The sequence below is a fragment of the Alosa sapidissima genome, chromosome 7 (assembly GCF_018492685.1).
Source record: "Alosa sapidissima isolate fAloSap1 chromosome 7, fAloSap1.pri, whole genome shotgun sequence".
NCBI lineage: Eukaryota > Metazoa > Chordata > Actinopteri > Clupeiformes > Clupeidae > Alosa > Alosa sapidissima.
The window spans coordinates 6,009,135-6,032,624 of NC_055963.1; the positions used below are offsets into that span (position 1 = coordinate 6,009,135).

A 23,490-nucleotide genomic window follows, 5' to 3' on the forward strand; every position below is an offset into this window, starting at 1 on the left:
ATGGGCCAAATCAACATTTCATCACTAAACAAAATACTTTCCAAGGTTACTACTTTAAGGTTTATACAGTAGTAGCCTACTTATAATGATGCTGGCCAAATAAAAGTAATTTAGCTTGTCCTGTGTATCAGAGCTTTTTGGTGTTTAAAGAATGGCCCCTAGGACAGAACCTCAACTGACATATTTATCGATTGAAGAATTCAGAATGTATTTAAACCATTAAGTGGAAGGATTTACATAGTATCTGCAATTCTGTCTGCAAATCTGCAGTCAATTGGGAGCTCTACTAAAAAGGTGAGTCAATTTCCACACTGGATAGCTCTATCAGTCAGTTATTATACATTTGCAGTGGTAGGGTATACATTAACCTGAGGAGTGCTGTTTGATAAGGCTATTTCCCAGGAGTCCACCCAGCCTACATTAGCTTTAAATCCAATTGTAAATTTAAACCTGCCATGGTGCCAGGTTTCATTTTTTTTACCAAAGTGATTGAAAGATATCTAATTATGTCAAGTGTTACTCAGCATAATAGGCAGAAAGTAACAGTTTTCACATGGATCCATGTGAAAGCCATAAACATGAAAAAGAGAGTTGGACTTTTTCTTTTCAGACAGATGTTGTACAAAAACACCTAAATATGTTACCCAGTATTAATCATTGTCTCCAGATGAATTAATGATTCCATTGTAGGTGAGTTTAATTCAGAAAAATGGTTGGATGGCATTGTAGTGCCAGATGCTTTGTAGTGCATGTCCCATCTAAATGTTTTGGTAAGACTTTCTGTGAACCCAGTATTCATAAAGCATTATAAACACGTCCAAAAAGGGTTATAAACCATTCATAAAGTCTGAAAAAAAAAAAATAATTATGTATTATTGGCATTCGTTTATAAGTTGTACCAATATTTCCCAAGTAGGTTAGCTGTTACCAATATTTCCATATAATCTGATTATAATTACTATTTCTTTCTCTGTCCATATCACTGACTTATTTTTCTCATACCTACGTTTTACATCTGTCCCATATAATTCAGTGGACATAGGCTAATTGAATTTACATCATCGTATTGTAACCAAGGGGAATCGTCATCATCTAGCCTTAGCAATCATCATCCTGTGTGTGTGTGTGTGTGTGAGAGAGAGAGAGAGAGAGAGAGACTTCAAACCACAATAATGGAGTCACTGAAGTCGATAGCTCGACAGAAGCCTTTATGCTTATGACACGCTCAAACACACATAGCCTACGACGGACAAGCATAAAACATCACAGGCTTCCCATTGACAAATTGGAAATATCTCAGGAAAGCCTTCCATGGATGCCTAAATTGCGGTTCAGATTGCTATTTGCGAATGGGGGACACAGCACCCAAATAGGGCAGCACAACGGCACGTCTCGGTATTCTTTTGGATGAAAGGTAAACACTACATTGACGAGCCTAATTAGAAAAAGGTGACGTGGAAAAGACATTCGTTCCTTTATTCGGTACCTGATGTTCGCTATCTTTGTAGACTAACATTTTGCAAAGCTATTCTTTTATATCATCTGTAGTGGCAAATTAGCGTGGGCTTTTACGCATCGACGTGAAATTAGGCTACTGTGCGACTACATTTTTCCCTTCGTAATTCAGTATAGCCTAGGTTTTAAATTATTGAAGCTATAGACCAATTCTTACACTATATGGATAATATATATAGTCTAGTGGTAGTAGTAGTAGTAGCAATAATAGTGGCAGCAACCTCCAACAATTTGCTATTAAATGCATTGATTTCTAAATCAGCACTTGAAGACCAAAAGCCATTGAAAGTACACAAGGGAGAACCTGTCAAGATAAGATAGGAAAACACGGGCGAGTCTGTGACTAATAAGAAAACGAAAAAATGCTGCCTTCGCAAGAAGCATCTAAGATATACCATGAGAATTATATGAGGAATTCCAGAACAATCGGGGTTTTATGGGCGATATTTACAATATGCCTCGCTATCATCAACGTGGTGGTCTTCGCTCAACCCTACTGGATTGGCGACAGCTTGAGCACGCCACAAGCAGGCCACTTCGGCTTATTTCATTACTGTATTGGGGCTGGCCCCCCGAGCAAGGAGATGACCTGTCAGGGTAGTATCTCGGACTTCAGCGCCATCCCCTCCAGCGCCTTCAAAGCGGCGTCCTTCTTCGTGCTGCTGTCCATGGTTCTCATCCTCAGCTGCATCGCCTGCATGGCGCTCTTCTTCTTCTGCAATATCGCCACTGTCTACAAGACGTGTGCTTGGATGCAGCTTCTCTGTGGTGAGTAAATGAAAAACATCGTGGCATTTCTTGTCTCTGTTGTTCACATTAATCGAAACAGACAATAAAGCAAGCATGCTGTGTTATATTGATTTCTTTTGGTGATGGACTATCGGTCAGGTATATTCATTTATGGTTGTTGAAGCAGCAGCCAGCACATGCCATGTGTTTCATGTCAGTGCTAAACAACGACTTGGTACCCAGGGAAATGTGGTCAGCATTTGGTGAAAATGGTTGTGCAAAGCTGCTGTCAGTGTGGAGTCATCAGTGAGTCTAGGGCATGCAATAAAATCTTTGAATTATCTAGCGGTATTGTCAGCTTCAACAGAATATTATCAGATTGGACCTTGAAGAAATTATATGGTGCCATTTTTAAAGCATGTGTTTGATCTATTGCACCATCTTGCACAGAACTGCTGTGGATTAACATTCCATGCTTCACATTTAGAAGTATTTTTTTAGGAATGATGTAAGCTTGTGTACTGACAGGCATGCAAACAGAGATGTTGCAGTAAGTTAGTGTTGGTGCAGTTAGCACGCTCTGTGAGAATTTGGCTTTATCCCTACCTATGATGACGGTGAAGGTGATAATAATGATGATGTTGACAATAATGATCAACAAATCAAATCAGAAGACTTTATAATCACCATCTTACTCACATCATCTGCACAAAATGAACTGCTGTCTGGCTTTCAAATATGGCCACTGAATGTAATCCAAGTAGGTGTCATGCTAAGCTTTAATATACAGTATGATATTACATACAATATGTGTTAATTATACTTGTGTTATAATGTACTTTATGACACTGACAAATAGTGTACTACATTCTAGAGACCCTATGAGTCCGTTATAGCGCTATGTATTGTAACATGTAAAATACATGTAAAGCGACCTTGGATTTGAGAAAGGCGCTATATAAAATAAACATATTAATATTATTAATATATATTATATTATAGGTTTCAACTACATGTTTTCAATTCTTCAGACCAACGGTAACATGAAAAAGAAGCATCCAACAGAAATAAATAATTTAGCCACACAGACAAGCCCGTTAAACAATATGTTGAGTGTCATCATGGATTTGACACAATGGTGAAGAACATCCTGTTAACATATAAAAAGATCACACTGTTGAGGTTGCACACCTCTTGCTATTTGACCAGCAGGAATCACACGTTGAAAGCCAAGACCAAGGCCAAAGACCACTGAATCAAAATAAACAGAGATGAGCACATCCCAAAAAATATCCAAATGTGGCTTTTTAGTCCAGTTCACTCTTGCCGTTAGTCTATTTCTGTTATTTATAATCGTATGAATAGAAAAGAAAACTTGTCAGTGGTGAGTGAAATCTGAAGCAGTTTGTGGTATTTGTTATGGTCCACAAACTGCACAGAATAGGTTTTCCTTTATGCTTTCCTAAGGGTAGCTTTGTCAGAAGACAGATGTAGTGAGTGCAGTTAATAGCACTAAGTTTCTATGGCCACTACAGCTGTCTATGCCGAAGGGGGATAGCCACAATATGAGTTAATTCTTCTTTTTTAGTGCAGTAATATCTAAAATAATGATATTGGCTGAACTAGATTTGAAACCCAAAGCTATTTTACTCATGCATGCATACACACGCTTAGAACTACAACTACATTCTGTACATGCATTACCAGAGCTAGGGATAGTGCCATCATCCATTTTTTCAACTTCAACTCCAACTGCAATAGCATCTCTGATCAGTGTGCTGTGTGCACAGCCCTTACCTTAACCCAACAGGAGGGAGGGCCGCACCTATAAAGGCAGTGCACCTTAAAGGTGCAGTCAGCGATTGTACAACACGATTTCAAGCATTTTTGTCACATTTGTCATCTCCTCATGGCTAGCTCAGTAGGCAGCCCAGGCTCCAAAAAACTGGAAACAAACAAAGAAGGGGCAGCCTGTCCCCCCAAACAAAAACGAAACCCTGTGTGAAATTTTCCTAGGAATGCCGAAGGGAAGGGTGAGCTACCTCTCTGGTGTGTTTCATATGGTCCTTGGTTAAAATATAATGTACATTGTTTTGGACAAAAGCGTCTGTTAATAAATTTAAATATAAACATAAATAAACAAACGTGACTTCTTGTGCCATCGCTGACTACACCTTTAGTGAAACTGACTTTGGCGCTCTGTCCAACTGGAGATGATGGTTTAATCAGCTGTCGTGGCCAGTGCTAACGCAGAGCCGTTTGCCAGGCACCAGCGGGACAGGGGCGAAGGGCAAAGAGGGCCAGATGCTCCTCTCCATATCCAAAGCGTTCTGTGCTGGCATAGTCCAATGGTCTTTCAGCCCCCCCAACACACACACACACACACACACACACACACACACACACACACACACAAACACACACACACACACACACACACACACACACAAACGCACACGCACACACACAAACGCACATGCATACGCACACACACACACACACACACACAAATGCACACGCACACACACAAACGCACACGCATACGCATACGCACACACACACACACACACACACACACACACACACACACACAGCAAAAACTACATGCTTTGACAGTCAGGGAAAAGTACGCTTTTGCTCTACATTACAAATTCTCGGAAAGACCGGCACTCCCAGAGCTCACCCTAGCGTGCGTTCTCTCAGGGGAATCCCTGCTGCTTTTGGAGCCCTGGGGTTGACCTGAGAGAGGTAAGGCCAGAAAACTGTCAGCTTCAGTGAGCTTTGGATCCCAACCTGGATTTCTGCTAGGGATCACTGTACTGCAACATATGTGTAAAATGAATCCAGAGTAAGGAAGGCAAACAGCTTGGCGGTTGGAAAGGTTTTTTATAGCAAATACTGTCTAAACATGCTGAACTTTCACAGCACAAACACTGTTAGGAAAAACTAATTTAAGATTATCCTTGTCCAAGTTAGAACGGTGTCTTAGTACTTGGACATGTCCTCATCAGATAGTTTTGTTCAAGACATTTTGGTGAGCTCTAAAGTAGACACTAGTCCTGAAGCGGCTCTAAAATTGTATTTAATTCACTCTATTTGGAGTACTGAGCAGTATCCAGAGAATGGCTCTTGAGTGCCAGACATCATCACATCTGAGGCTAAGTATTAATTCACCTCCATTTGACTGTCTATAGTGTGTGGCTGAGTGCCAAGTATTGATTTTTGTTGCTTGACTGCTATCAAGGCCAATAGCATCATGCTTCATATCAGTTGTCAAATTTGCATGAGGGCACTGGGAGTTAAGATGCACGCAGATCACTACAGGTGTGACCACACACACAGATCACTACAGGTGTGACCACACACACATCTAGTTCAGAACGGACATGAGAATAGTGATAATGTGTGAGAATGCTGAAGAAAACATTGTACAGTATACTCACAGATGCTGTACTATAACATGTGGTGCTGAAAAGCTGTGTACTCACACATGGTGTACTATAACATGTGGTGCTGAAAAGCTGTGTACTCACACATGGTGTACTATAACATGTGGTGCTGAACAGCTGTGTACTCACATATGGTGTACTATAACATGTGGTGCTGAAAAGCTGTGTACACAAATGGTGTACTATAACATGTGGTGCTGAAAAGCTGTGTACACACATGGTGTACTATAACATGTGGTGCTGAAAAGCTGTGTACACAAATGGTGTACTATAACATGTGGTGCTGAAAAGCTGTGTGCATTTTCTTTGTTTCTAGGCTAAGAGCTTTTATGCACTCTCCAGTATGCACTGTGCACTCTTCTTCGTCTGTGTGTGTGTGTGTGTGTGTGTGAGAGAGAGAGAGAGAGAGAGTATGCACTGTGCACTCTTCCATACCACAGCACTCACTTCACCCAAATGGAGGATTCAGCATAATATTTTACAGCAGAGTTTCAAGGAAGTGGGTCCATTAAACAGTTCATCATTTCATTGTATGCTCTGTGGATCACATCTAAATCATCTGTGCCTGATTCCATCTCATACATTCCCTCGAAAGAAAATTACAATCACCAAAAATGCTCTCGGATAAGTGTAAAAGGATATGTTTTAACATTACGGAGAGTGGGAAATGTAGTCCACTTTTCATGGCTCACTGGTCAACCCACTCACTACACTTTCTCCCATAACATAGCCATTTTATCATCTTCTGCTTGTGTCTGACCTTGTTCTCATAAAATATTGAACAGTTTTTCAATGGACACACTTGCTTGAAAGGAAGTCAGGGCAGAACCCATACACTTTTGCTTGAAAGGAAGTCAGGGCAGAACTCATACACGTTTGCTTGTTTGCCTTGACTCTTGAGTTTTTGTTTTGTTGATCAAAGGAAATTCCTTGTGATTACAGGATTCACTTCCTGAATGTGTCAATAAACCGAACATCCCTACAGTAATTTTATTTCACTCTGACTTTTTTATTTCTGTTTTTATTTTGTAATAAAAAAAAATGTAAATTTATTTTGTAATATCAACTAGGTTTTGTAAGAATAGCAAGCTTGCTTTTTTATTTCCCGGATTTAGTTACACAAGAAGGAAAATGTTCATTGATGCCCTGTTATAAATAATAAAAAAGAGCACATTGTCCATGAAGTGGATCAATACCCCCTTTAGAGTCACAAATGAAAATGGAAAATACTTATAAATACACAAATAATCACCACCTCTGGTCAGGCCACATATGGACCCATGGAATGGAATGTCTTGTGGGTCATTTGTTGTCTGTACTGTAGATCAATTTGATTGTGTACTGTTCCCTCCCTGTCTATGATGCAGTGCTCAATGGCAAATGGGCTTATGCTGCGGTGGAGAGAATGTGCATGTTTATAGCATGCTTGTTTTATTTGAACATTCATTTCTAGGGTGGCAATTTTCTATAATCACTGTCGGGGGATGGGAGCAGGGTTATTGCCTGGCCTGAATAAATCTATTATTTTTTAATTAAATTAGTAAGATGTATTGGTTGGATTGTCCACTAGTCATTACTTCATGTTAATTCCAGTTGCATACTATCAATACATGTCATAAAAAGGTCACAAATGCCTTTTTTGTCTGCATAGTGGTTGATATAAGCTTATCTTCATTGCTATCACAATGAATGAGTATGTTTGTTCATGCACATGTGTGTGCTTATGTGTGTGTGGGCGTTCATGCATGTGTATGTGTGCGCGTGTGCACGTGTACGTGTGTCAGTAATCTTCTGAAACGGGGTGCTGCAGTATGCTCCATCTAAAAATAGAAAGGAAGGGGGAGAGCTAATCTCCAAGGGAATCCCGAGTGGTTCCCTTTCTCTTTCCCAAGATTTCAGCCTGTGTCTTCTCCTAGAGACTGACATGTTTTAATTATCAAATGTAATAAATAATTCCAAGTCACTGGGGCCCGGCTAAAAATAGCACAGCGGCTGAATAATGCATCCGAGTGACCCACCTTTGCATCGTCTCCCCTGTGATTTTGGAAGTGAGAACATGGAAAGAATTAGATTTTGATATCCATATGTTCAGTGCAGATTGAATTGTTTGACGTATAAGATGCTGCTGAAATGCAGTGCTGTATTTGAGCTGTGAACTGTCACAGATCAGACTGTGACTATACATAGCAATAAAGGTTGATCTGGACTGAGAAATTGCTATTAGAAACATATGTTCTGGGGATGAAATAATATGTGTTTCCGCTTTTATTCCATCCCCCGAAACATGACAAATATAGTGTCAGTGGAGCAGAAAGCAGGTGTACAGAACCATATCCGTTTCCACTGATGTGTCAATGGGTTGAAAGGAAGAATATGTTGACACTCCTGTCCTCAGTGAGGCCCCTGGCACTATGACAGGAGAGCACCAGGACCAGACAAGTAGAGTATTAGATCATTCCTTACAAATCCACTTAATAAGGGGATTCCCATAGACAATGTGGACTATGTAATTCTGTATTATCGTTAATTAGGCTGTTTCAGGTATTGGAAGGGGTATTAACGCAAATACGTTGGGAAATCACTAAAATGAACAGAGAGCTATCTTGCCACTCCCTCCCGTGCAATTGAAACTCTCTTGAAAGCGCATCTTGTCGGTGAATTCACTTAACAACATTTTCCAACCATTTACCGACGAGATGCGCGTTCAGGAGAGTTTCAATTGCACGGGAGGGAGAGGCGTGATAGCTCTCTGTTTTGTTTGAACGTCAACAGAAGTGACGTTACCCAACATCGCTTAGAGCACCTTTAAGATCAAAAAATCTTTTTGGTAATGTTTTTAGTATGAAGAGACTTACCTTACTGAAAAGATCATTTTGACTTAATTTAAAGCAACACCAAATAACTTTTTCTCTGTCGCACGCACGCTATTTGTTTATCCAGCACTGGCTTTGCAAATAACGATGTCCACAGAAAAGGTAGAGTATGTTGCATGCGTTTATGAAAGTACGATAAATTGCGACATCAGATGCAAGTCAAATTTGTAGTTTCTTATGTCTCATTCCATCGAACTACAGATCCGCTTCCCAATCTGGCAGACTTACACAGGAAACATTATTTTACAAAAAACTCTTTGGTGTTGCTTTAAGAACACTTTTACTATTTTTACTTATTTTACTTATCAAGACAAATTTACTCAGCACACTGGCAGACAAATTTGCTTAACGTGCTGGCAGACAAATTTGCTTGTTTTCAGGATAAGACTTCCAGTGTTTCCCATACATTGACTTATTTGTGGCAGCCCACCACAATATCAACATTGACCACCACACAATGATTTTCCTGGTTGTACTAAATTGTGTTTGAATCTGGTTGGAATCATAACCGTGCTGCACTAATTTGTTAAAAACTGTTGCATTCAAGTTAACCTTGAACCTACCACCTACCACCACAAATAGAATTCAAATCTGTGGGAAACACTGACTTCTTTAAAAAAAAAATTAAACTCTTCTTAAATTAAGTCAAATGATTTTACAAGAAAGCGCTAGGTAAGTCTCTTTATACTGAAAATAATACCAACTAAATTTTTGATCTTGATATAAGATTAAAAAAGACTTGGTTGGTTAGATTTTTATTAGATAAGCAGTTTTTGCAGTGTAGAAGAAACAGCACATCATGAAAGAACAACACAAAATTCAAAACAAACGTGTTTAATTTAAATTTTTGTTCCATATACAATTTTATTAGCTACATGATCACACAAAGCCAATACACATTGGCTGTAGAGGGGAAGGGAAGGACAGGGCAATATATAGAGAAGTCATCAATGGCTCACTAACAGTATCTATAAACAACTTCTGCTGAGAGAAAATGGCATAACTGAGATGCCAATGACCTTTTCATCCATATTTCCACTTGCTAAAAAGGCTTTCTACCAGAGAAAAGCCACACGTCTCTTCTCGATCATCAACTGCCCCATCAACTACTTCACTGTCTGCAGATGAATTCACTGAAAAGTTGCTATGTGCCTAGTTCTCTAAGCCTTTAAAAAGGCATTACCTTGTGTACATATGGTAACATCATTGGATTCGTTCTCTCCTCTTAATGAGGAAGATGTTTCTATATGTCTTCAGCGAAGTCATCCAACAACATGCCCTCATGATCTCATTTCATCCACTCTACTGCAGTCCACACTGTTTTGCCAGTGGACACACACGCTATTAACTCATTAACTCATTCATTAAGTTCCCTTTTTTCAAACAAGCAAGGGTTACACCTTTACTCAAGAAAAGTACACTCAATTTAGAACTTTACCTGTCTCCGTTCTTCCCTTCTTGAAAAAAGAAGTTCAATCAAGTTTCTGATTTCCCATCTCAGAACAACCTACTAGGTGAACAGTCTGGTTTCAAGAAACTGGTCATTGTACCGAAATCATTGTTTTACGTGTATCTGTGACTGAAGCATTGAAAGTAGCTAAAGCCTCTGGTAAATCATCAGTTTTATCTGCACAGTGAATGCTTTACTTTATTTTCTGAGCTAAGCATATCTTGGAAAGCTCTTACCTTCTTCAAAGCATCCTACCACAAAGGGCATTCATTCAATGTGTCTTGGCAAAGGCAGGTATCAAAGTCTCACCAGCTCACCATGTACCAGGTGTACCTCAGGGATCAGTACTTGGACCACTTCTGTTTTCCATTTACACCACTTCCTTAGGTGAAATCCCACAAACTTGCCTATCACTGTTATGGGTATGATACTCAACTTTACCTGTCTTTCCCACCTCATGACTACTATTTATGCCTCATGGATATTTCAATCTGGGTGAAGGATCGATTCCTTAACCCTTTGGTGCCTGTACCGAACATTCTATTTCCTGTGCTTATACACAAAATATACATTTCTTGAATATATTATATTATTTTACTTACAACTAGTTCTATAAAACGGTGTAATTTTGATACAGTAGAGTGCAGTCTCTAAAAATCATCTCCTAATTTATATCCAAAAATCTTAAAAATCTCATTTAATTCACATAAAAACCCATTTCTGGCATATTTGTCTACAGAAGAGAGAAAAATGTAGAGTGTATGAAATACAGTGAATGTTGTGGGTGATTTAACAAAACCTTATTTGAACAAATATCCTTTTCAGAAGTTATGATACATTTAGTGATCAGAGTAAAAATGTGATTTAGAATGTTGTCAAAGCTCCTATTGAAACAAGTTATTTTTTTTTTGTGGAAATACAAGCAATGTGCACTAGAGTACAAGTATCATAAAAAGTATAACTAATATATTCATAAAACTTGATTCTCTTCATAGATGCACTGATAGATATGTTATATTGTATGGATATGGATAGACATACAGTATATGCATGCCATTTTCTATAATTTGTACTGCCAAGATGTTAAAAATGAAATGGATTGTTGAAGAAGTCAAAATTGAACAGATGTTAAAAAAAGAAAATAGCAGAAAGTGGGCCAGCACTTGTGCTGCTAGCCTCTTCAGCTCTGTTGTTTTTCTCTCGTTTCCACACAGACCTTCTCTTTCTCTTTCTCTAACCTTGTTCCTCTCCCAGTTGCCTTTGAAGTTCCCTTGCAAGTTCACAGATATCTGATGGGAGGGGTATAGAGGGAAAGAAAAATGAAGGAGGAAAAAAGACAACAACTTCAAAGCGCTTGCCTCTCGCTCTGCTGAAGAGGATATTTTTGGAGCATCGATTTTCAACCTGCGGGCCAGCTATAGTGAGGGTGCATATGTGCAGATTTACAGCTGGGTAGCAGCTCTGTATGGGGAGCATCGCTTCACTCCACACTGCACTGTGCCCTGCATTTACCAAGGGAAACCCAGTAGGCCCGAATGAAAGGGGGTCTCCCATAAATGGCAAAAGAAGTGCTAATTCAAATCTAACAATTAAACAAATGCTGTTGTCAGGATAGGACTGGTGTCCCCCCTGTGAGGGAGTACAGCCTTCCCTTATGCTGCTTATGAGTAGCAAACACGTTAGCATCAAGGGAGTCGGTCATATGTATAATTAATTAGACTTGTTGGAGGATGGGTAAAATATGTAAAGAAGCCTCTATGGTCATGTCTCAAATCACAGATTCACACCTAGCAGTGTCCTACTGGCTAGCGTGTAAACTGTCTGGTACTCAACTTCCATGTGTTTGTTGTTATTTATATTATACATCGTGTTACATGTGAGAACTTGCTCCTTTCTATCAGTTGAAATGCTGGTTTGAGTGATGAGCTGTGTTTTGTTCCTGAGAACCTTGTTGCTAGTGATTTGGTTGAGGTATGACATTTTCCCAAGTAGCCATGGCTCATCAGTCATGGAAAAATACATTTTAGTAAGTATCCTGTCTTCTTTATCTACAAATCCAGAGTTGAATAATATGGACAATGAATGGACAATGGATAATGAACCATCCATGACAACGAAAGAGGACTTGTACAGTTTGGATGCCCTTTGCATGTCCTGTTTCACAAACTGGGGGCTATGATGCCCAATTTTGTTACTAAAAGTGATGCCAAGGCCATGCAGCCAAATGACCACCCCCTCTGGCTGTCTGAAGGAGAGAAGGCATGTCCTTGACTCCCAAGGTGGCAGGTGTGGATCCAAAATGTTGAATGTACTTTGGATGATATACTGTAGGTAGCTTCCAGCTAATTTTAAACATAACTAAGTAAGTAAGGAGAGAACAAAAACAGCCACAACCTTGATCTTCCATTGCTACAAACATGCTGACAGATGAGTGCACGATGTAGAGAACTTGTCTCTCTCAGCAATAACCCCACTGTCATCAGGGGTCCTCTTGCACCACTTAATTAGCCCAGGATCAGCAGAGACGACTTAGTAAACTCAGCAGTGTGTGTGCGTGCGTGCGTGCGTGTGTGTGTGTGTTGCAAGGGGTGTGGTGTCAGCAGGTGAGGCAGAGCATTCACATTTTTCTTCATACAAAAGCGTTGACACCTATAAACACATGGGGATGAATCTATGAATACATTATGTAAACGTTCTTATGAATGTTTGAAGGGAATCCTTCTTAGGGTAGATCCTGCAATATAGTGAGCCATGTGATAGGGGCCTATCATATCAGGAATTCATCTGATTCTTCATTTAAAATAAATTGAAGTTTTCAACCACCATACTGTCACTGTGCTGCCACAATCAGCTATCCTTTGACCATGCATATGTTGTCTTTATATGTCTGTTAAGGGGTATGGATTTAAAATATGTGGATTTGTGGATATTAATGTAGCCAACATAGCATGATAACCACAAAGCACAACACATTTCCTCTTTGTACTTGGAAAATAGGGGTATACTTAACAAATCTAGACAGAGAAACAGTATTTTGCATAAAAAAGTCAACATCTCCACTCTGGGCCCATGGATCTCACAGCAGAGCAAAAGCAGCAGGGCTTCCCTGGCACTAGGCCCCCAAATAATAATGGGATATATTCTGAGCTATGAACAACGGAGACGTCTGAGGGAGCTTTCATTGTAATAATCCGGCTAACTCTTGTAAATAAGATAACAAGACAAGCTCACAAGGGTCACTGTGACATTGTCAAATAGTAATTATGTGTGATGGTATGGTTCTGTCATCTTGTAAAATTCTTTAGTGGACAATCAATCAAGTTTATGATGATTAGTATTAGCCATTATACACAGTCTGAGGACCTCTGTATTTCATTGTGGGTTTATGATTCATAAAGATGAGGAATGATTATGGTCACTTTTGCTTCCAGCTCCAGGCCACTGATTGTCTGTCATCTCCTCTTCTTCTCTCCTAGCTGTGTGCTTGGTGTTTGGCTGCATCATATTCCCTGATGGCTGGGACGCTGAGGTGGTGAGAGACCTGTGCGGGGAGGAGACAGGGAAGTACACCCTGGGAAGGTGTTCCGTGCGCTGGGCCTACATCCTGGCTATCATTGGCATTCTGGATGCTCTCATCCTCTCTTTCCTGGCCTTTGTGTTGGGAAACCGACAGAGTGACTTCTTCTTCGAGGAAGTCAGAACTGAAAACAAAGGTAAACAGCAGTATTTATGGGTTTCATCAGGTCCCTTTCCACAGGTGTATAAAATCAAGCACCTTAATTATCAATGCAGACTGCATGGTGCTTGATTAATACACCTGTGGAAAGGGACCTGATGAAACCCATGAATACTGTCAGAGTGTGGCATAGAAAATGACATCCATGTGCAGGGTGAATTCTTACAGCTACAATTGCACCAGCTAAATGGCAAGAGTCAGGTTTTATGAAAAGCTTATGTATTTAGCATACTTCATGTCCTGTATCTCCTTTGCTAAATATAGTCAAATGCTAGACAGGTTGCAAGATGTGGCTATAAATAGTGTTTACAGACATAATGCAATTCAAAGGGATATACGTAGATGACCTTATTCTATAAGAGTAGACTTACACATGTTACACAGCATATTATGTTAGTCATTTAGAGTATATAAGATGATGATACACCATAAGAGAAATATAAAACACGATTTCTAACAACAATAGGTATATACTGCAGAAAACGGCATGTTTGTATAGGCTTCATGTTGTTTTACTCTGAGCTCACACTGACAGAATCTTTTCTTCCTCTGGTCTTTTCTCCAAATGTTGGGGAAAATGTGAATGTAACGTGTTTTGAGCATCACTAAACCCAGAGTACAGGTTGTGGTGGCTGTAGAATGGAGCAAAAATATATTAATAAATTAACATCACGACTCGACTATAATGAGACGGTTTCCATGGTTACCCACCATGGGGATAAGTTTTTTTTCCCTCACTCTAGTCAGCCCCCTTATTTGAGTTTCTTGCTGAATCTATGACCAGCATTTTGTTACAGACAATTCAGAGCCTTGCCCTAGTTGAATAAGCAATGTGACTTTTAAAACATGATCATTTGCATTTATATTTTGAATAATTATCATTTTAATACACTAATGTGCAAACACTCCTCAGCAAGCAAAGCAGATGTGTGTATTCACTGCTGACACATACACAATTGTTACATAAATGTTCCATTCTCTTTTTACAGACATGGCTGTGTCTAGGGTAAGTTTGCTGTCACCGCATGCACAGCTCATTAATGTTGATATTTGTGCTGTTTGACACACCCTAGTTTAACACTAAAGTGTGTCCACTTTACAGGGCACAGATGAGTTAGGTCAGAAAGAATCAAATTCAAACTAGTTTCTTCTGTTCTTCTGTTTTACCAGAATCCACCATCTTTAAGCTATCAGAGTCTGAACAACTATTTTGTCTGTACCTGGTTAAGTGGATAAAGAATGGAGCTCTTGCATTCGTACTTCTTTTTGTAATATACAATTTGATGTACCAATTAAATTTGCATGAGTCATCAGATAAAATGTTATCAAATGAATGAGGCAAAATTAATACTTCATGTTTAACTGAAACTGTGCAGGTAATATTTCTCTATGTTCCTTAAGGTGACACTTTTTCATGTTTATTTATTTGTGCTATATAGAACATGGCTATCCTTCACATTATAGTATACTGTCTTCCTCAATACATAGCACTTTCCTCAAATTAGCCTATGGGTACAAACTCATCTCGTAGAATTGAATCTGAAAATTGCCTGTATCTGCACCATAGTGCCCATGTAGACAAATAGATATTTCTGTCATGCTGTTGAATTTGGTTGCTATCTTGTCAGTCTGATGTCCTCTTTGTGTCTGCAGATTGAGGTACAGGACAGAAGAAATCCTCGGTTTACTGGGCCGAGATACTGAAGGGTTCCCCAGAGGCAACACTTCCATGTCCTCCTACGGTTCCACCTAAAATCCAGCCTGTGGTTTAATGAGGAGGCTATATGTACCACAATCTGTTTGTACATTGAATTTGCTATATTTTTTAAAGGATGTCAGTCTTGCGCATTGTAAATGTCATCAATTTTGAAACTGATTGGATAACTGTATGTACTGTATATATTTATGGAGTATGACAACTCACTGAAGCTTTGTAAACTCAAGACCTCTGGGAAAGTCTCCTCATCCCTAGTTAACGTTTCCATGCTTCCAAACTGTGACAAGCACTGATGCATTCTAACTTCTCTCAAGTTCTCAACACATGTTTATGTTGTGCATATTGGACAGAAACATTTTCTACATGTAGACTACTTTTTGTATCTCTTTTGAAATGTCAGATTCCACCATTGGATGAGATTTTGAGGAACTTTTGACAAGAACTGTCCTTTTCATTGAGTGTTGTTAAACTGCTCATTGGCTTTCAGCTGTGTGTTGGGGAGTAGTTGACATTGCATGTGCTGTATTATTCATAATATGGCCTAACTTCAGGCCATTTGGTGTCAGGCTAAGTTTAGTTTCAATGTCACTTTTTGCCAGATGTTCTCCAAATGAAAGTCACAAGTATATTTCAAAGCAGTAGTCAAATGACTAGTAATTATTTGGTCTTACCAGAGAGTTCAACTCACTATACTGTACCTTGAAGGAGCTATTGTCTTGAGCTAAGGAAAGTGTCTGAGTTACATCAGGTGAAGCAGTGACTGCATTTAATTCAGTGAAGTCAATCACACAGGGCCAAATGTGATTTTGGCACTTTGTAATGAGGGTACACAGTCTGTGGAAACTGTGCTATGAGGATCAATTGGGAAAACGCTGACTTTCCGCCTGAAACCTGATCATGCCTATCACCTTTGCTGTTTTCATCTGCACCTTTTCTTATAACTCCACTTTTACAAGGTGTCAGATTTGATTTGGATGCTCAACACTCTTATTGATTTCTACATGTAAACCTAATTGCTACATTGTTGTCTGCAGCTGTATATTCTAATATGTGTCTAGTATATCTCTGTTGATATTCAGACATACTGTATATTGTAATATACATCCGAATATCACATATTCGGTGTGGCTCCACATTACAAATAGTAAGTATATCTGTCCAGAATATCTGGTGGAAGTCACAGTTTTGTCATCATCATTACACAGAGCTCATCAAGTAGAACAACAGTTCAGTGTTCTGTTACACCCAAGAGCAGTCGGACTCTCTCCGATTAGATAGCCTCTGTAACGTGACTAATGAGAAGTCGCAGTAGAGGTCATCCAACATGAGTAGAGGTCATCCAAAACCTAGCATCTAACTAACAGTAGTTACAGCAAGCATACAGAGATTCAAACACAAACCTAATTGTGTAACGTTATGGCTCTGTCCAATTTAGATTCAAACACTAACCTAATTGTGTATGGCTCTGTCCAATTTTATATTAGCCAGATGAGGTGATCTGCTGTGTTGCTGATATGGTGATGTGGTCTGAAACGAGGCACGCCCTTTATGCTGCATTTTAACTCAGGCTTTGGGGACTGACCTTTGTAGCATTCATCTGAGGGTCCAGGGCAACTGGGCCCTCGCTGAATGACCTTTGAGGTAGCTGTGACCTTCTGTCCCAGAGACCCACTCACACTGTGCTTGGTTGATGCACTGTGGGCCTCGTCCTCCATCTCAGGCTGGTGATGTCTCATCTAGATTGCGGAAACAATATCACAAAAGTGTGAGGTTTATTTAGGTCTTCTGTCTTGTTAGGAGTTATTATGTACGGTTAGCATCAGAGTGTGTTCAAAATCAGCCCTCTGATTCCCCATTGGCTTTGGAAGGAATCTTTTAAACATTCTATTTAAGTATTTCCCTTATTATTTGATTTTATATTCATAATATGTAGTGTATGTTTAAAGAAAATGGTCACCATACACCATTCGCCATACCTTATATATGTGTGTTACCATTAGCATTCATTTTGTTGGTGTATGATTGTATTGTGATGAATTAAAGTTTACAAACAAGTAGAATTAGAGGATTTTTTAGAAGTATTGGTTTGGTTCAAAATAGTTTGGATGTTGTGATGAATATCACTCTCTTACCAAACAGGATGGTTTTACAAAATTAATTACTGTATACACACACTCAAAGTGCCCGGTGTTACTCAACGGATGAGGTACCAAGATGATGACACCCTCCAATTTAGCCAAATATGTTATATATCAGTATGGCCGTTTTTTGAAAAGGAACACTGAAGGGAAATAAAGCTTGTTTTGTTTATGAAATTTGAGCAGTTCTTTATGGTTATGGTGTAGATTTTGTATCAAAATAGATTTAGCATATGAGTATATTACAGGATGAAGTGCTGCACAAAACTGCGAAATGTATCCCAGTTTGATCTAAGAGGTTATCACTCTCAACCTTTTAACCTTTTTTCCCCCACATTTTCCAGTTTATGCTATTCAGTGTGTATTACAGTATATGATTGTTTTTACTCACCTCTGCAGATGTTTTATTATTATTATTATTATTATTATTATTATTATTATTATTATTTTCTAAGAGAGCTAAGCAGGTTAAGCAGCACAACACAGCACAACAAAACCAGAAGAGATGTTGTTCCTGCAAATTTGACAGATAAAACCATTCCATCCATTAAAATGGTTATATTTACACATAAACATTAGGCTTGTCATGTAAGACAGGGACCAATTGTTTTAGCTTACTTAATAAATTTAACACAACTCTATGAACTCAGTCAATAGTTGTACTGTTCATCTACTTAAGCACTCGAACATGTCATTTCCTTTCCCATAATGCCTTTGGAAGAATGCATTGATATTTTTTCTGTTTTTTGAATTGGTTGAAGTAAAATCATATCTAAACCTGGCACTTTTCTCTAGTACATTTATAATTCTTATGTGGGTGATAACTGTGTGTAAAATATGTACTGTAAATTGAAAATGAAATGTTTTGAAAACAACAAAGGGCCAGGTGCAGTGGATATATGAACCCATTCCCTGGAAGCCTCGCTGTAAGTGGTGCCTCAGGGACTATAGCAGGAGTGAGAGGGAGTCACCTGAAGGCCATGTTGCTGTTTGCAACACAGCTTTAACGAGTGCCACTATTCCCAGCTGTGTGTGGCATCTGAATGGATGAAGACTTTTTTTCTGTGGTGGTGGTAGTGGGCACAAAAGCATGACAAAGAGGATTCTGGGAAATGCAGTGAAAGACAGAAGGCTTTCTGAGCCCTTTTGCCACCATCTATGGCCTATTTCCATCAGAGACATTGGTTCAATTTTAACATTTAGATATGAACATGGAAAGGATTCAATTCTGGAAGAAATAAATTGAGCATACCCAAATTTGATGCCATATTTTGGACATTTATGGAAAAGCTGTGTAGTCAGACCTGTGTCGTCAGCGAAAATGCCTGTAAATCTTACCTGATAGGATGCAACTGTAAACAATACACAATGGGTTAGTGCAGCATATTCCACCTGGGTAACTCTTTTTTATGTATACTTTTCTGTGGATTCTGCCCTTTTTGCCTATAGTTCTTGGTATTTCTAATGGATCAACGTTATTGATGTCTACAATTTTGACATGAAAATTGTGATAGTCAGATATGTAAAATCAGTATTACTGACAAGGACATATTTTCTATATAAGATTATTTTTAAAAAAATCTTATTAATTGAGCATTCAGTAATGAAAATTATTGTTATAATAATGTTTTATGATACATTGATGATGTCCAACAGCACATTCATTAAATGGTCAAAAATGGCACAAACATGCACTGATGAAATAAAGCATACTGAATTACTTGTGCTTGTTTAGGTGTATTCTGATATACAGTATGGTTCAGTTTTCACAATGCAAATATCTGACTTTTTCAGTGCATTCAGTTTTTTTAGGCAATTTGCCGTCTATGTCATGATGTGAGGATTCCGGGGAACATTCTGTATGGCTCTTTCTCTGTGACTCAGTCCCTATTTCCACAGTGCGTTGTGAATGCACATCTATGAGTAGCATCTAGCCTACAGGCATCCTTATTTGGAAGCTTTTTTATTTAATTTTTTAAAAATATATTTCAGGTCACATTTCTTGTGAATATTCTCTCTAATAATAATCACCTGCGCTCCAATCTGAGTTATATGCCATGCATGCTCAAACCTAGAAAAATGTCAATAATCAGTTCCAGAAATATGGATTCAGCCACTCAAGGTTCATGTAGGAAATGTTTCTCTCACAGAATTATTAGATTGCATTGGAAAGACACATAGAAAAGTAAACAACAATAGTTAGGAATACTTTCTAAGTCTTCATAAACTGTTAGGAGACACCCACCTAGAAAACCCACCTCAGACAACCCCCCCCCCCCCCCCCCCTCAGAACTGGGTCATTACTCATCTGCTAAGATAACAGTGTCTACATGCCTATAATGTATCAATTTGTGCAATTGAACTCCAGGCACAAATCTAATGGAGGATGTAGTTGTGTAGTAGCACCATACAGGTGTGTCCCATATGAGAAATGAAGAGACTATTTAGGCCTTTCGCCACTGACCCTTTTGTCATTTTAAACAATCAGATGAAGGATATTTTACATTTGAATTCACATGTAATCCGATAGTATTAACACATTTTAAAAAATTAGAAAAAAACTCTGGAACATCCCTCCCCCACCCTCTCATGGGAGAGGGAGCTTGGAGGAGAGGTGAAATATGAATAATGAATGTTATAACCCCCAGGGGAAAAATCTATATTATTTATTTATTTGCCCACACATTATTTAATGTTTTTGTGTGGTTATCAAGGATGTACTGTATATCTCAGAACAAAAAAAATAACATAGACCATGTTCAAACAAACAAATCTATCATCATATTTTAGAAAGACTTCATGTCAGTGTATAAAATTCCAGAAATGTCTCCTGTGTTTTTGAAATATGTTCCATCCTGTTGGACCTATGAGCAGTGCGAGAGTTTCCACTGTCCATTTCAAGTATTCAACACCTGAGTTTTATTGTTGGGTACAGCACCATGAGAAGAACAGGAGTGGGCATCTGTCAGGCGGATGCCAAAACAAAGTTTTCTTTATGACCATGACTATTTCCTCTATGTTCCGTGATGAGGCATTGACATTAGCATGTTAATTATTTACAGTAACAGAGCAGGGGCTTAAGTATTGATTAATTAAAAGGTGCCCTTATGAAGTCACAACTTTTTTGTCAACAGCACTCCTCTTAGTAATTACACATATCTAATTTAGAATGGATTCAACACACATCCATTCATTACTTAGGCTACTGATGATGACATACCTAGCATCGGTGTGATGGGTTAGTGTGTGTGTGTGTGTGTGTACGTGTGTGTGTGTGTGTGTGTGTGTGTGTGTGTGTGTGTGTGTGTGTGTGTGTGTGTGTGTGTGTACGTGTGTGTGTGTGTGTGTGTGTGTGTGTGTGTGTGTGTGTGTGTGTGTGTGTGTGTGTGTGTATGTGTGTCTGTGTGTGTGTATATGTGTGCCATTCCGTGCCATTCTAGGGCCTTCTCCCAGTGAACTAGACTGACAATCAAACACTCCTCGGAAAGTCGGAAAGGGCCGTGTTCCAGACTGACCTCCTCATGCTTTTCCAACACCACAGCATACTGCCCGCAGACACAGACATACAGTAGGATGCCAGACACGAAAATCCTAATATTTATAGGGACGCTCTGTCCCCTGCCCAGGCCCTGACTCTGCTCCTAAACAAAAACCGGCTGACAGAGACGAAGAGAATGGCACGGAGGAAGGCCTCTCCCGCCTCCTCTTCCTCTCCCGCCTCCTCTTCCTCTCCTGTCTCCCAGACCGGCTCCCTCCACCTCTTACATGCACGTTGACCAGAGTATAAATACTTGTGGTTGAGGAGACTCAGTGGTGAGCTGCTTTTTTGAAACAAGACGAGAGTCGTTCTGTAACCCAGTTAAGTCTGTGGGTAAACTGAAGAGCTCCATTCAATTGCTTTGTTGAGGTGGTCAGAACCAACTGAGAGCTGTTTGTTTTACATCAGTATGGAGCTAGCTTCCAAACAACAGTCAACCCATCTGCTTTGGAAGACATGTGCCTTTCTCCTACTGCTGGGTTGCTGTGGTCTGACCCAAGCATCCGTCTATCACAAATCAGGTAAGACTCTAGCTTCCATTGCTCCTGCATCTATATTATTCTCAAACCTGTTCTAGACATGTGACTGCTAATGTGAATGGCTAAGTTATGGGCAGGGAAGCAACTGCACATCACTAGGCAAATCCATCCCTCCGGTTACGAGCCTGCTGCCCTGAGACTGTAGATGCCCTTTCCATCCTTTTCATGTTTCTAGGAACATACCCCCTCGGTCAGCAGGTTTTGGGTGTCTTGGGCACAGCTCGGTGTCTTTAACAGAACTTTAACCTCACTGCTCTACATCATCTCAACATGTCAGCAAAGGCCACCAGTGTGGTGGTATCAGTGCAGGTTACAAATCATATCAGTGAGGTAGATTTAGCAATGGGATTGAGCTATTTAGGTTATTTTTGTTCTTATAAACATTGATTTATAGTCTGGTTGACTTTAATTCCATGCACCAATCAAGCTAGTAGAGTTTACAGTATGTTTACTCTTCTTGGTATGCTGGCTCCATTCATTAATATACAAATTAGCCCTAACTAAATCAGTATTGTGATGTTGCAAACGAGATGTTATACAGATGAACACAGACTTCTACTGGGTACAATCCACCCAGAGGAAGTGGGGGTGGAGATGAAGGTTTAAATATTCAGCTCTGTTCTTTGCAAACATTTTGCTACATTTTTAACTTGAATATATTCTATTTAGCTATTTGATAGTTTATCTCAACAACAGTCTCATCCTAGTCCTCCGATTTGATCTGTTCTCTGGTCCTACTGTCATTCTGTAGTTGAACATTTGATGTTTCTCTTTTTGCCTGACAGGTATTTGCACATACCAAGATCAGCACTTTAAACCAGGGGAGACCTTCTACAAAACCTGTGACAAGTGCTACTGCCATCATTTTGGTTTCTTTTGCTATCCGTGAGTAAGAGAATGCAACTGTCAATACTCACATAACTGTGGAACAGTGGAACGATGGAAATTGTGTACTCCTTGTACATGCCTGCAACATCTGCAAACTCCTCACACATGATTGGTCACAGTAGTCACAACATTCACCTGCACTGATCCATCCAGCAACTATTCTTGCTGGTGCCAATAAAGCTATAGAAGTCAACGCTTAAGAGTTCTGTGCACTGAAGAGCTGTCCATCCTTCTCTCCTCTAGACCAAAGAAACCCACCTCCTGGCCTAAGAAATGTGAACGAATCCCAACAGAATGTGGCTATCGGGTGGTTTACCGTGACAATCCTGAGATGGAATGCCGGGCCTACAGCTGGATCGGCTGATGGATTAGAACACTTGACTGTAGTGATCATCATTTAGTCACTACTTGTATTACTTTTAATACTATGATCAGTATTTTTTCTATTTTTTCTATTTTTACTTTCATCTGTATGCTGAACGTCTGTGGGCAACTAATTGTATATTTTGGTGCGAAGCAAACTGCTTGTACAGTCTGAAATAGAACAGAACTGAGATGTCTTCAAAGCTGTTCCTTAAAAGTTTCCTCATTACTGATTACTGGTCAGTTAGCTGAACAGTTTTTGTTTCTGCCTCATAGACTAGTACAGTAAAGTAATGAGAAGGAGTTTGAATCTGGGCCATTCAATTGATCTTGTATGAAATCTAGAATTCTCAAAGTTTGTGAAGATGGCTATTTTGATGGCATAATTTGCTCCACCGATTTCAAAGAGATACTATTGGGTTTGGGATTTCAAATTAGTGTGGAAGTTACGCCGATTTTATCTAGACCATTTGTAAGCATTTTGTATTGATTCTTTTGATACCACATGCTAATTATCATTAAGAAAACAGGTTCATAATGTGGAGAAATAACTCT

At 39.3% G+C, this 23,490-nt stretch overlaps 1 protein-coding gene across 1 annotated transcript; it reads left to right on the forward strand.

Annotated features, from left to right (window-relative positions):
• Positions 1-1,153: 1,153 nt before the first annotated feature.
• Positions 1,154-17,998, forward strand: LOC121713977 (LHFPL tetraspan subfamily member 4 protein-like). The gene is made up of 4 exons (XM_042099099.1): positions 1,154-2,283; positions 13,493-13,729; positions 14,742-14,758; positions 15,406-17,998. Exons 1-4 carry the CDS (start codon positions 1,878-1,880, stop codon positions 15,454-15,456), a joined length of 711 nt encoding a protein of 236 aa, XP_041955033.1. The 5' UTR covers positions 1,154-1,877; the 3' UTR covers positions 15,457-17,998.
• Positions 17,999-23,490: the final 5,492 nt, after the last annotated feature.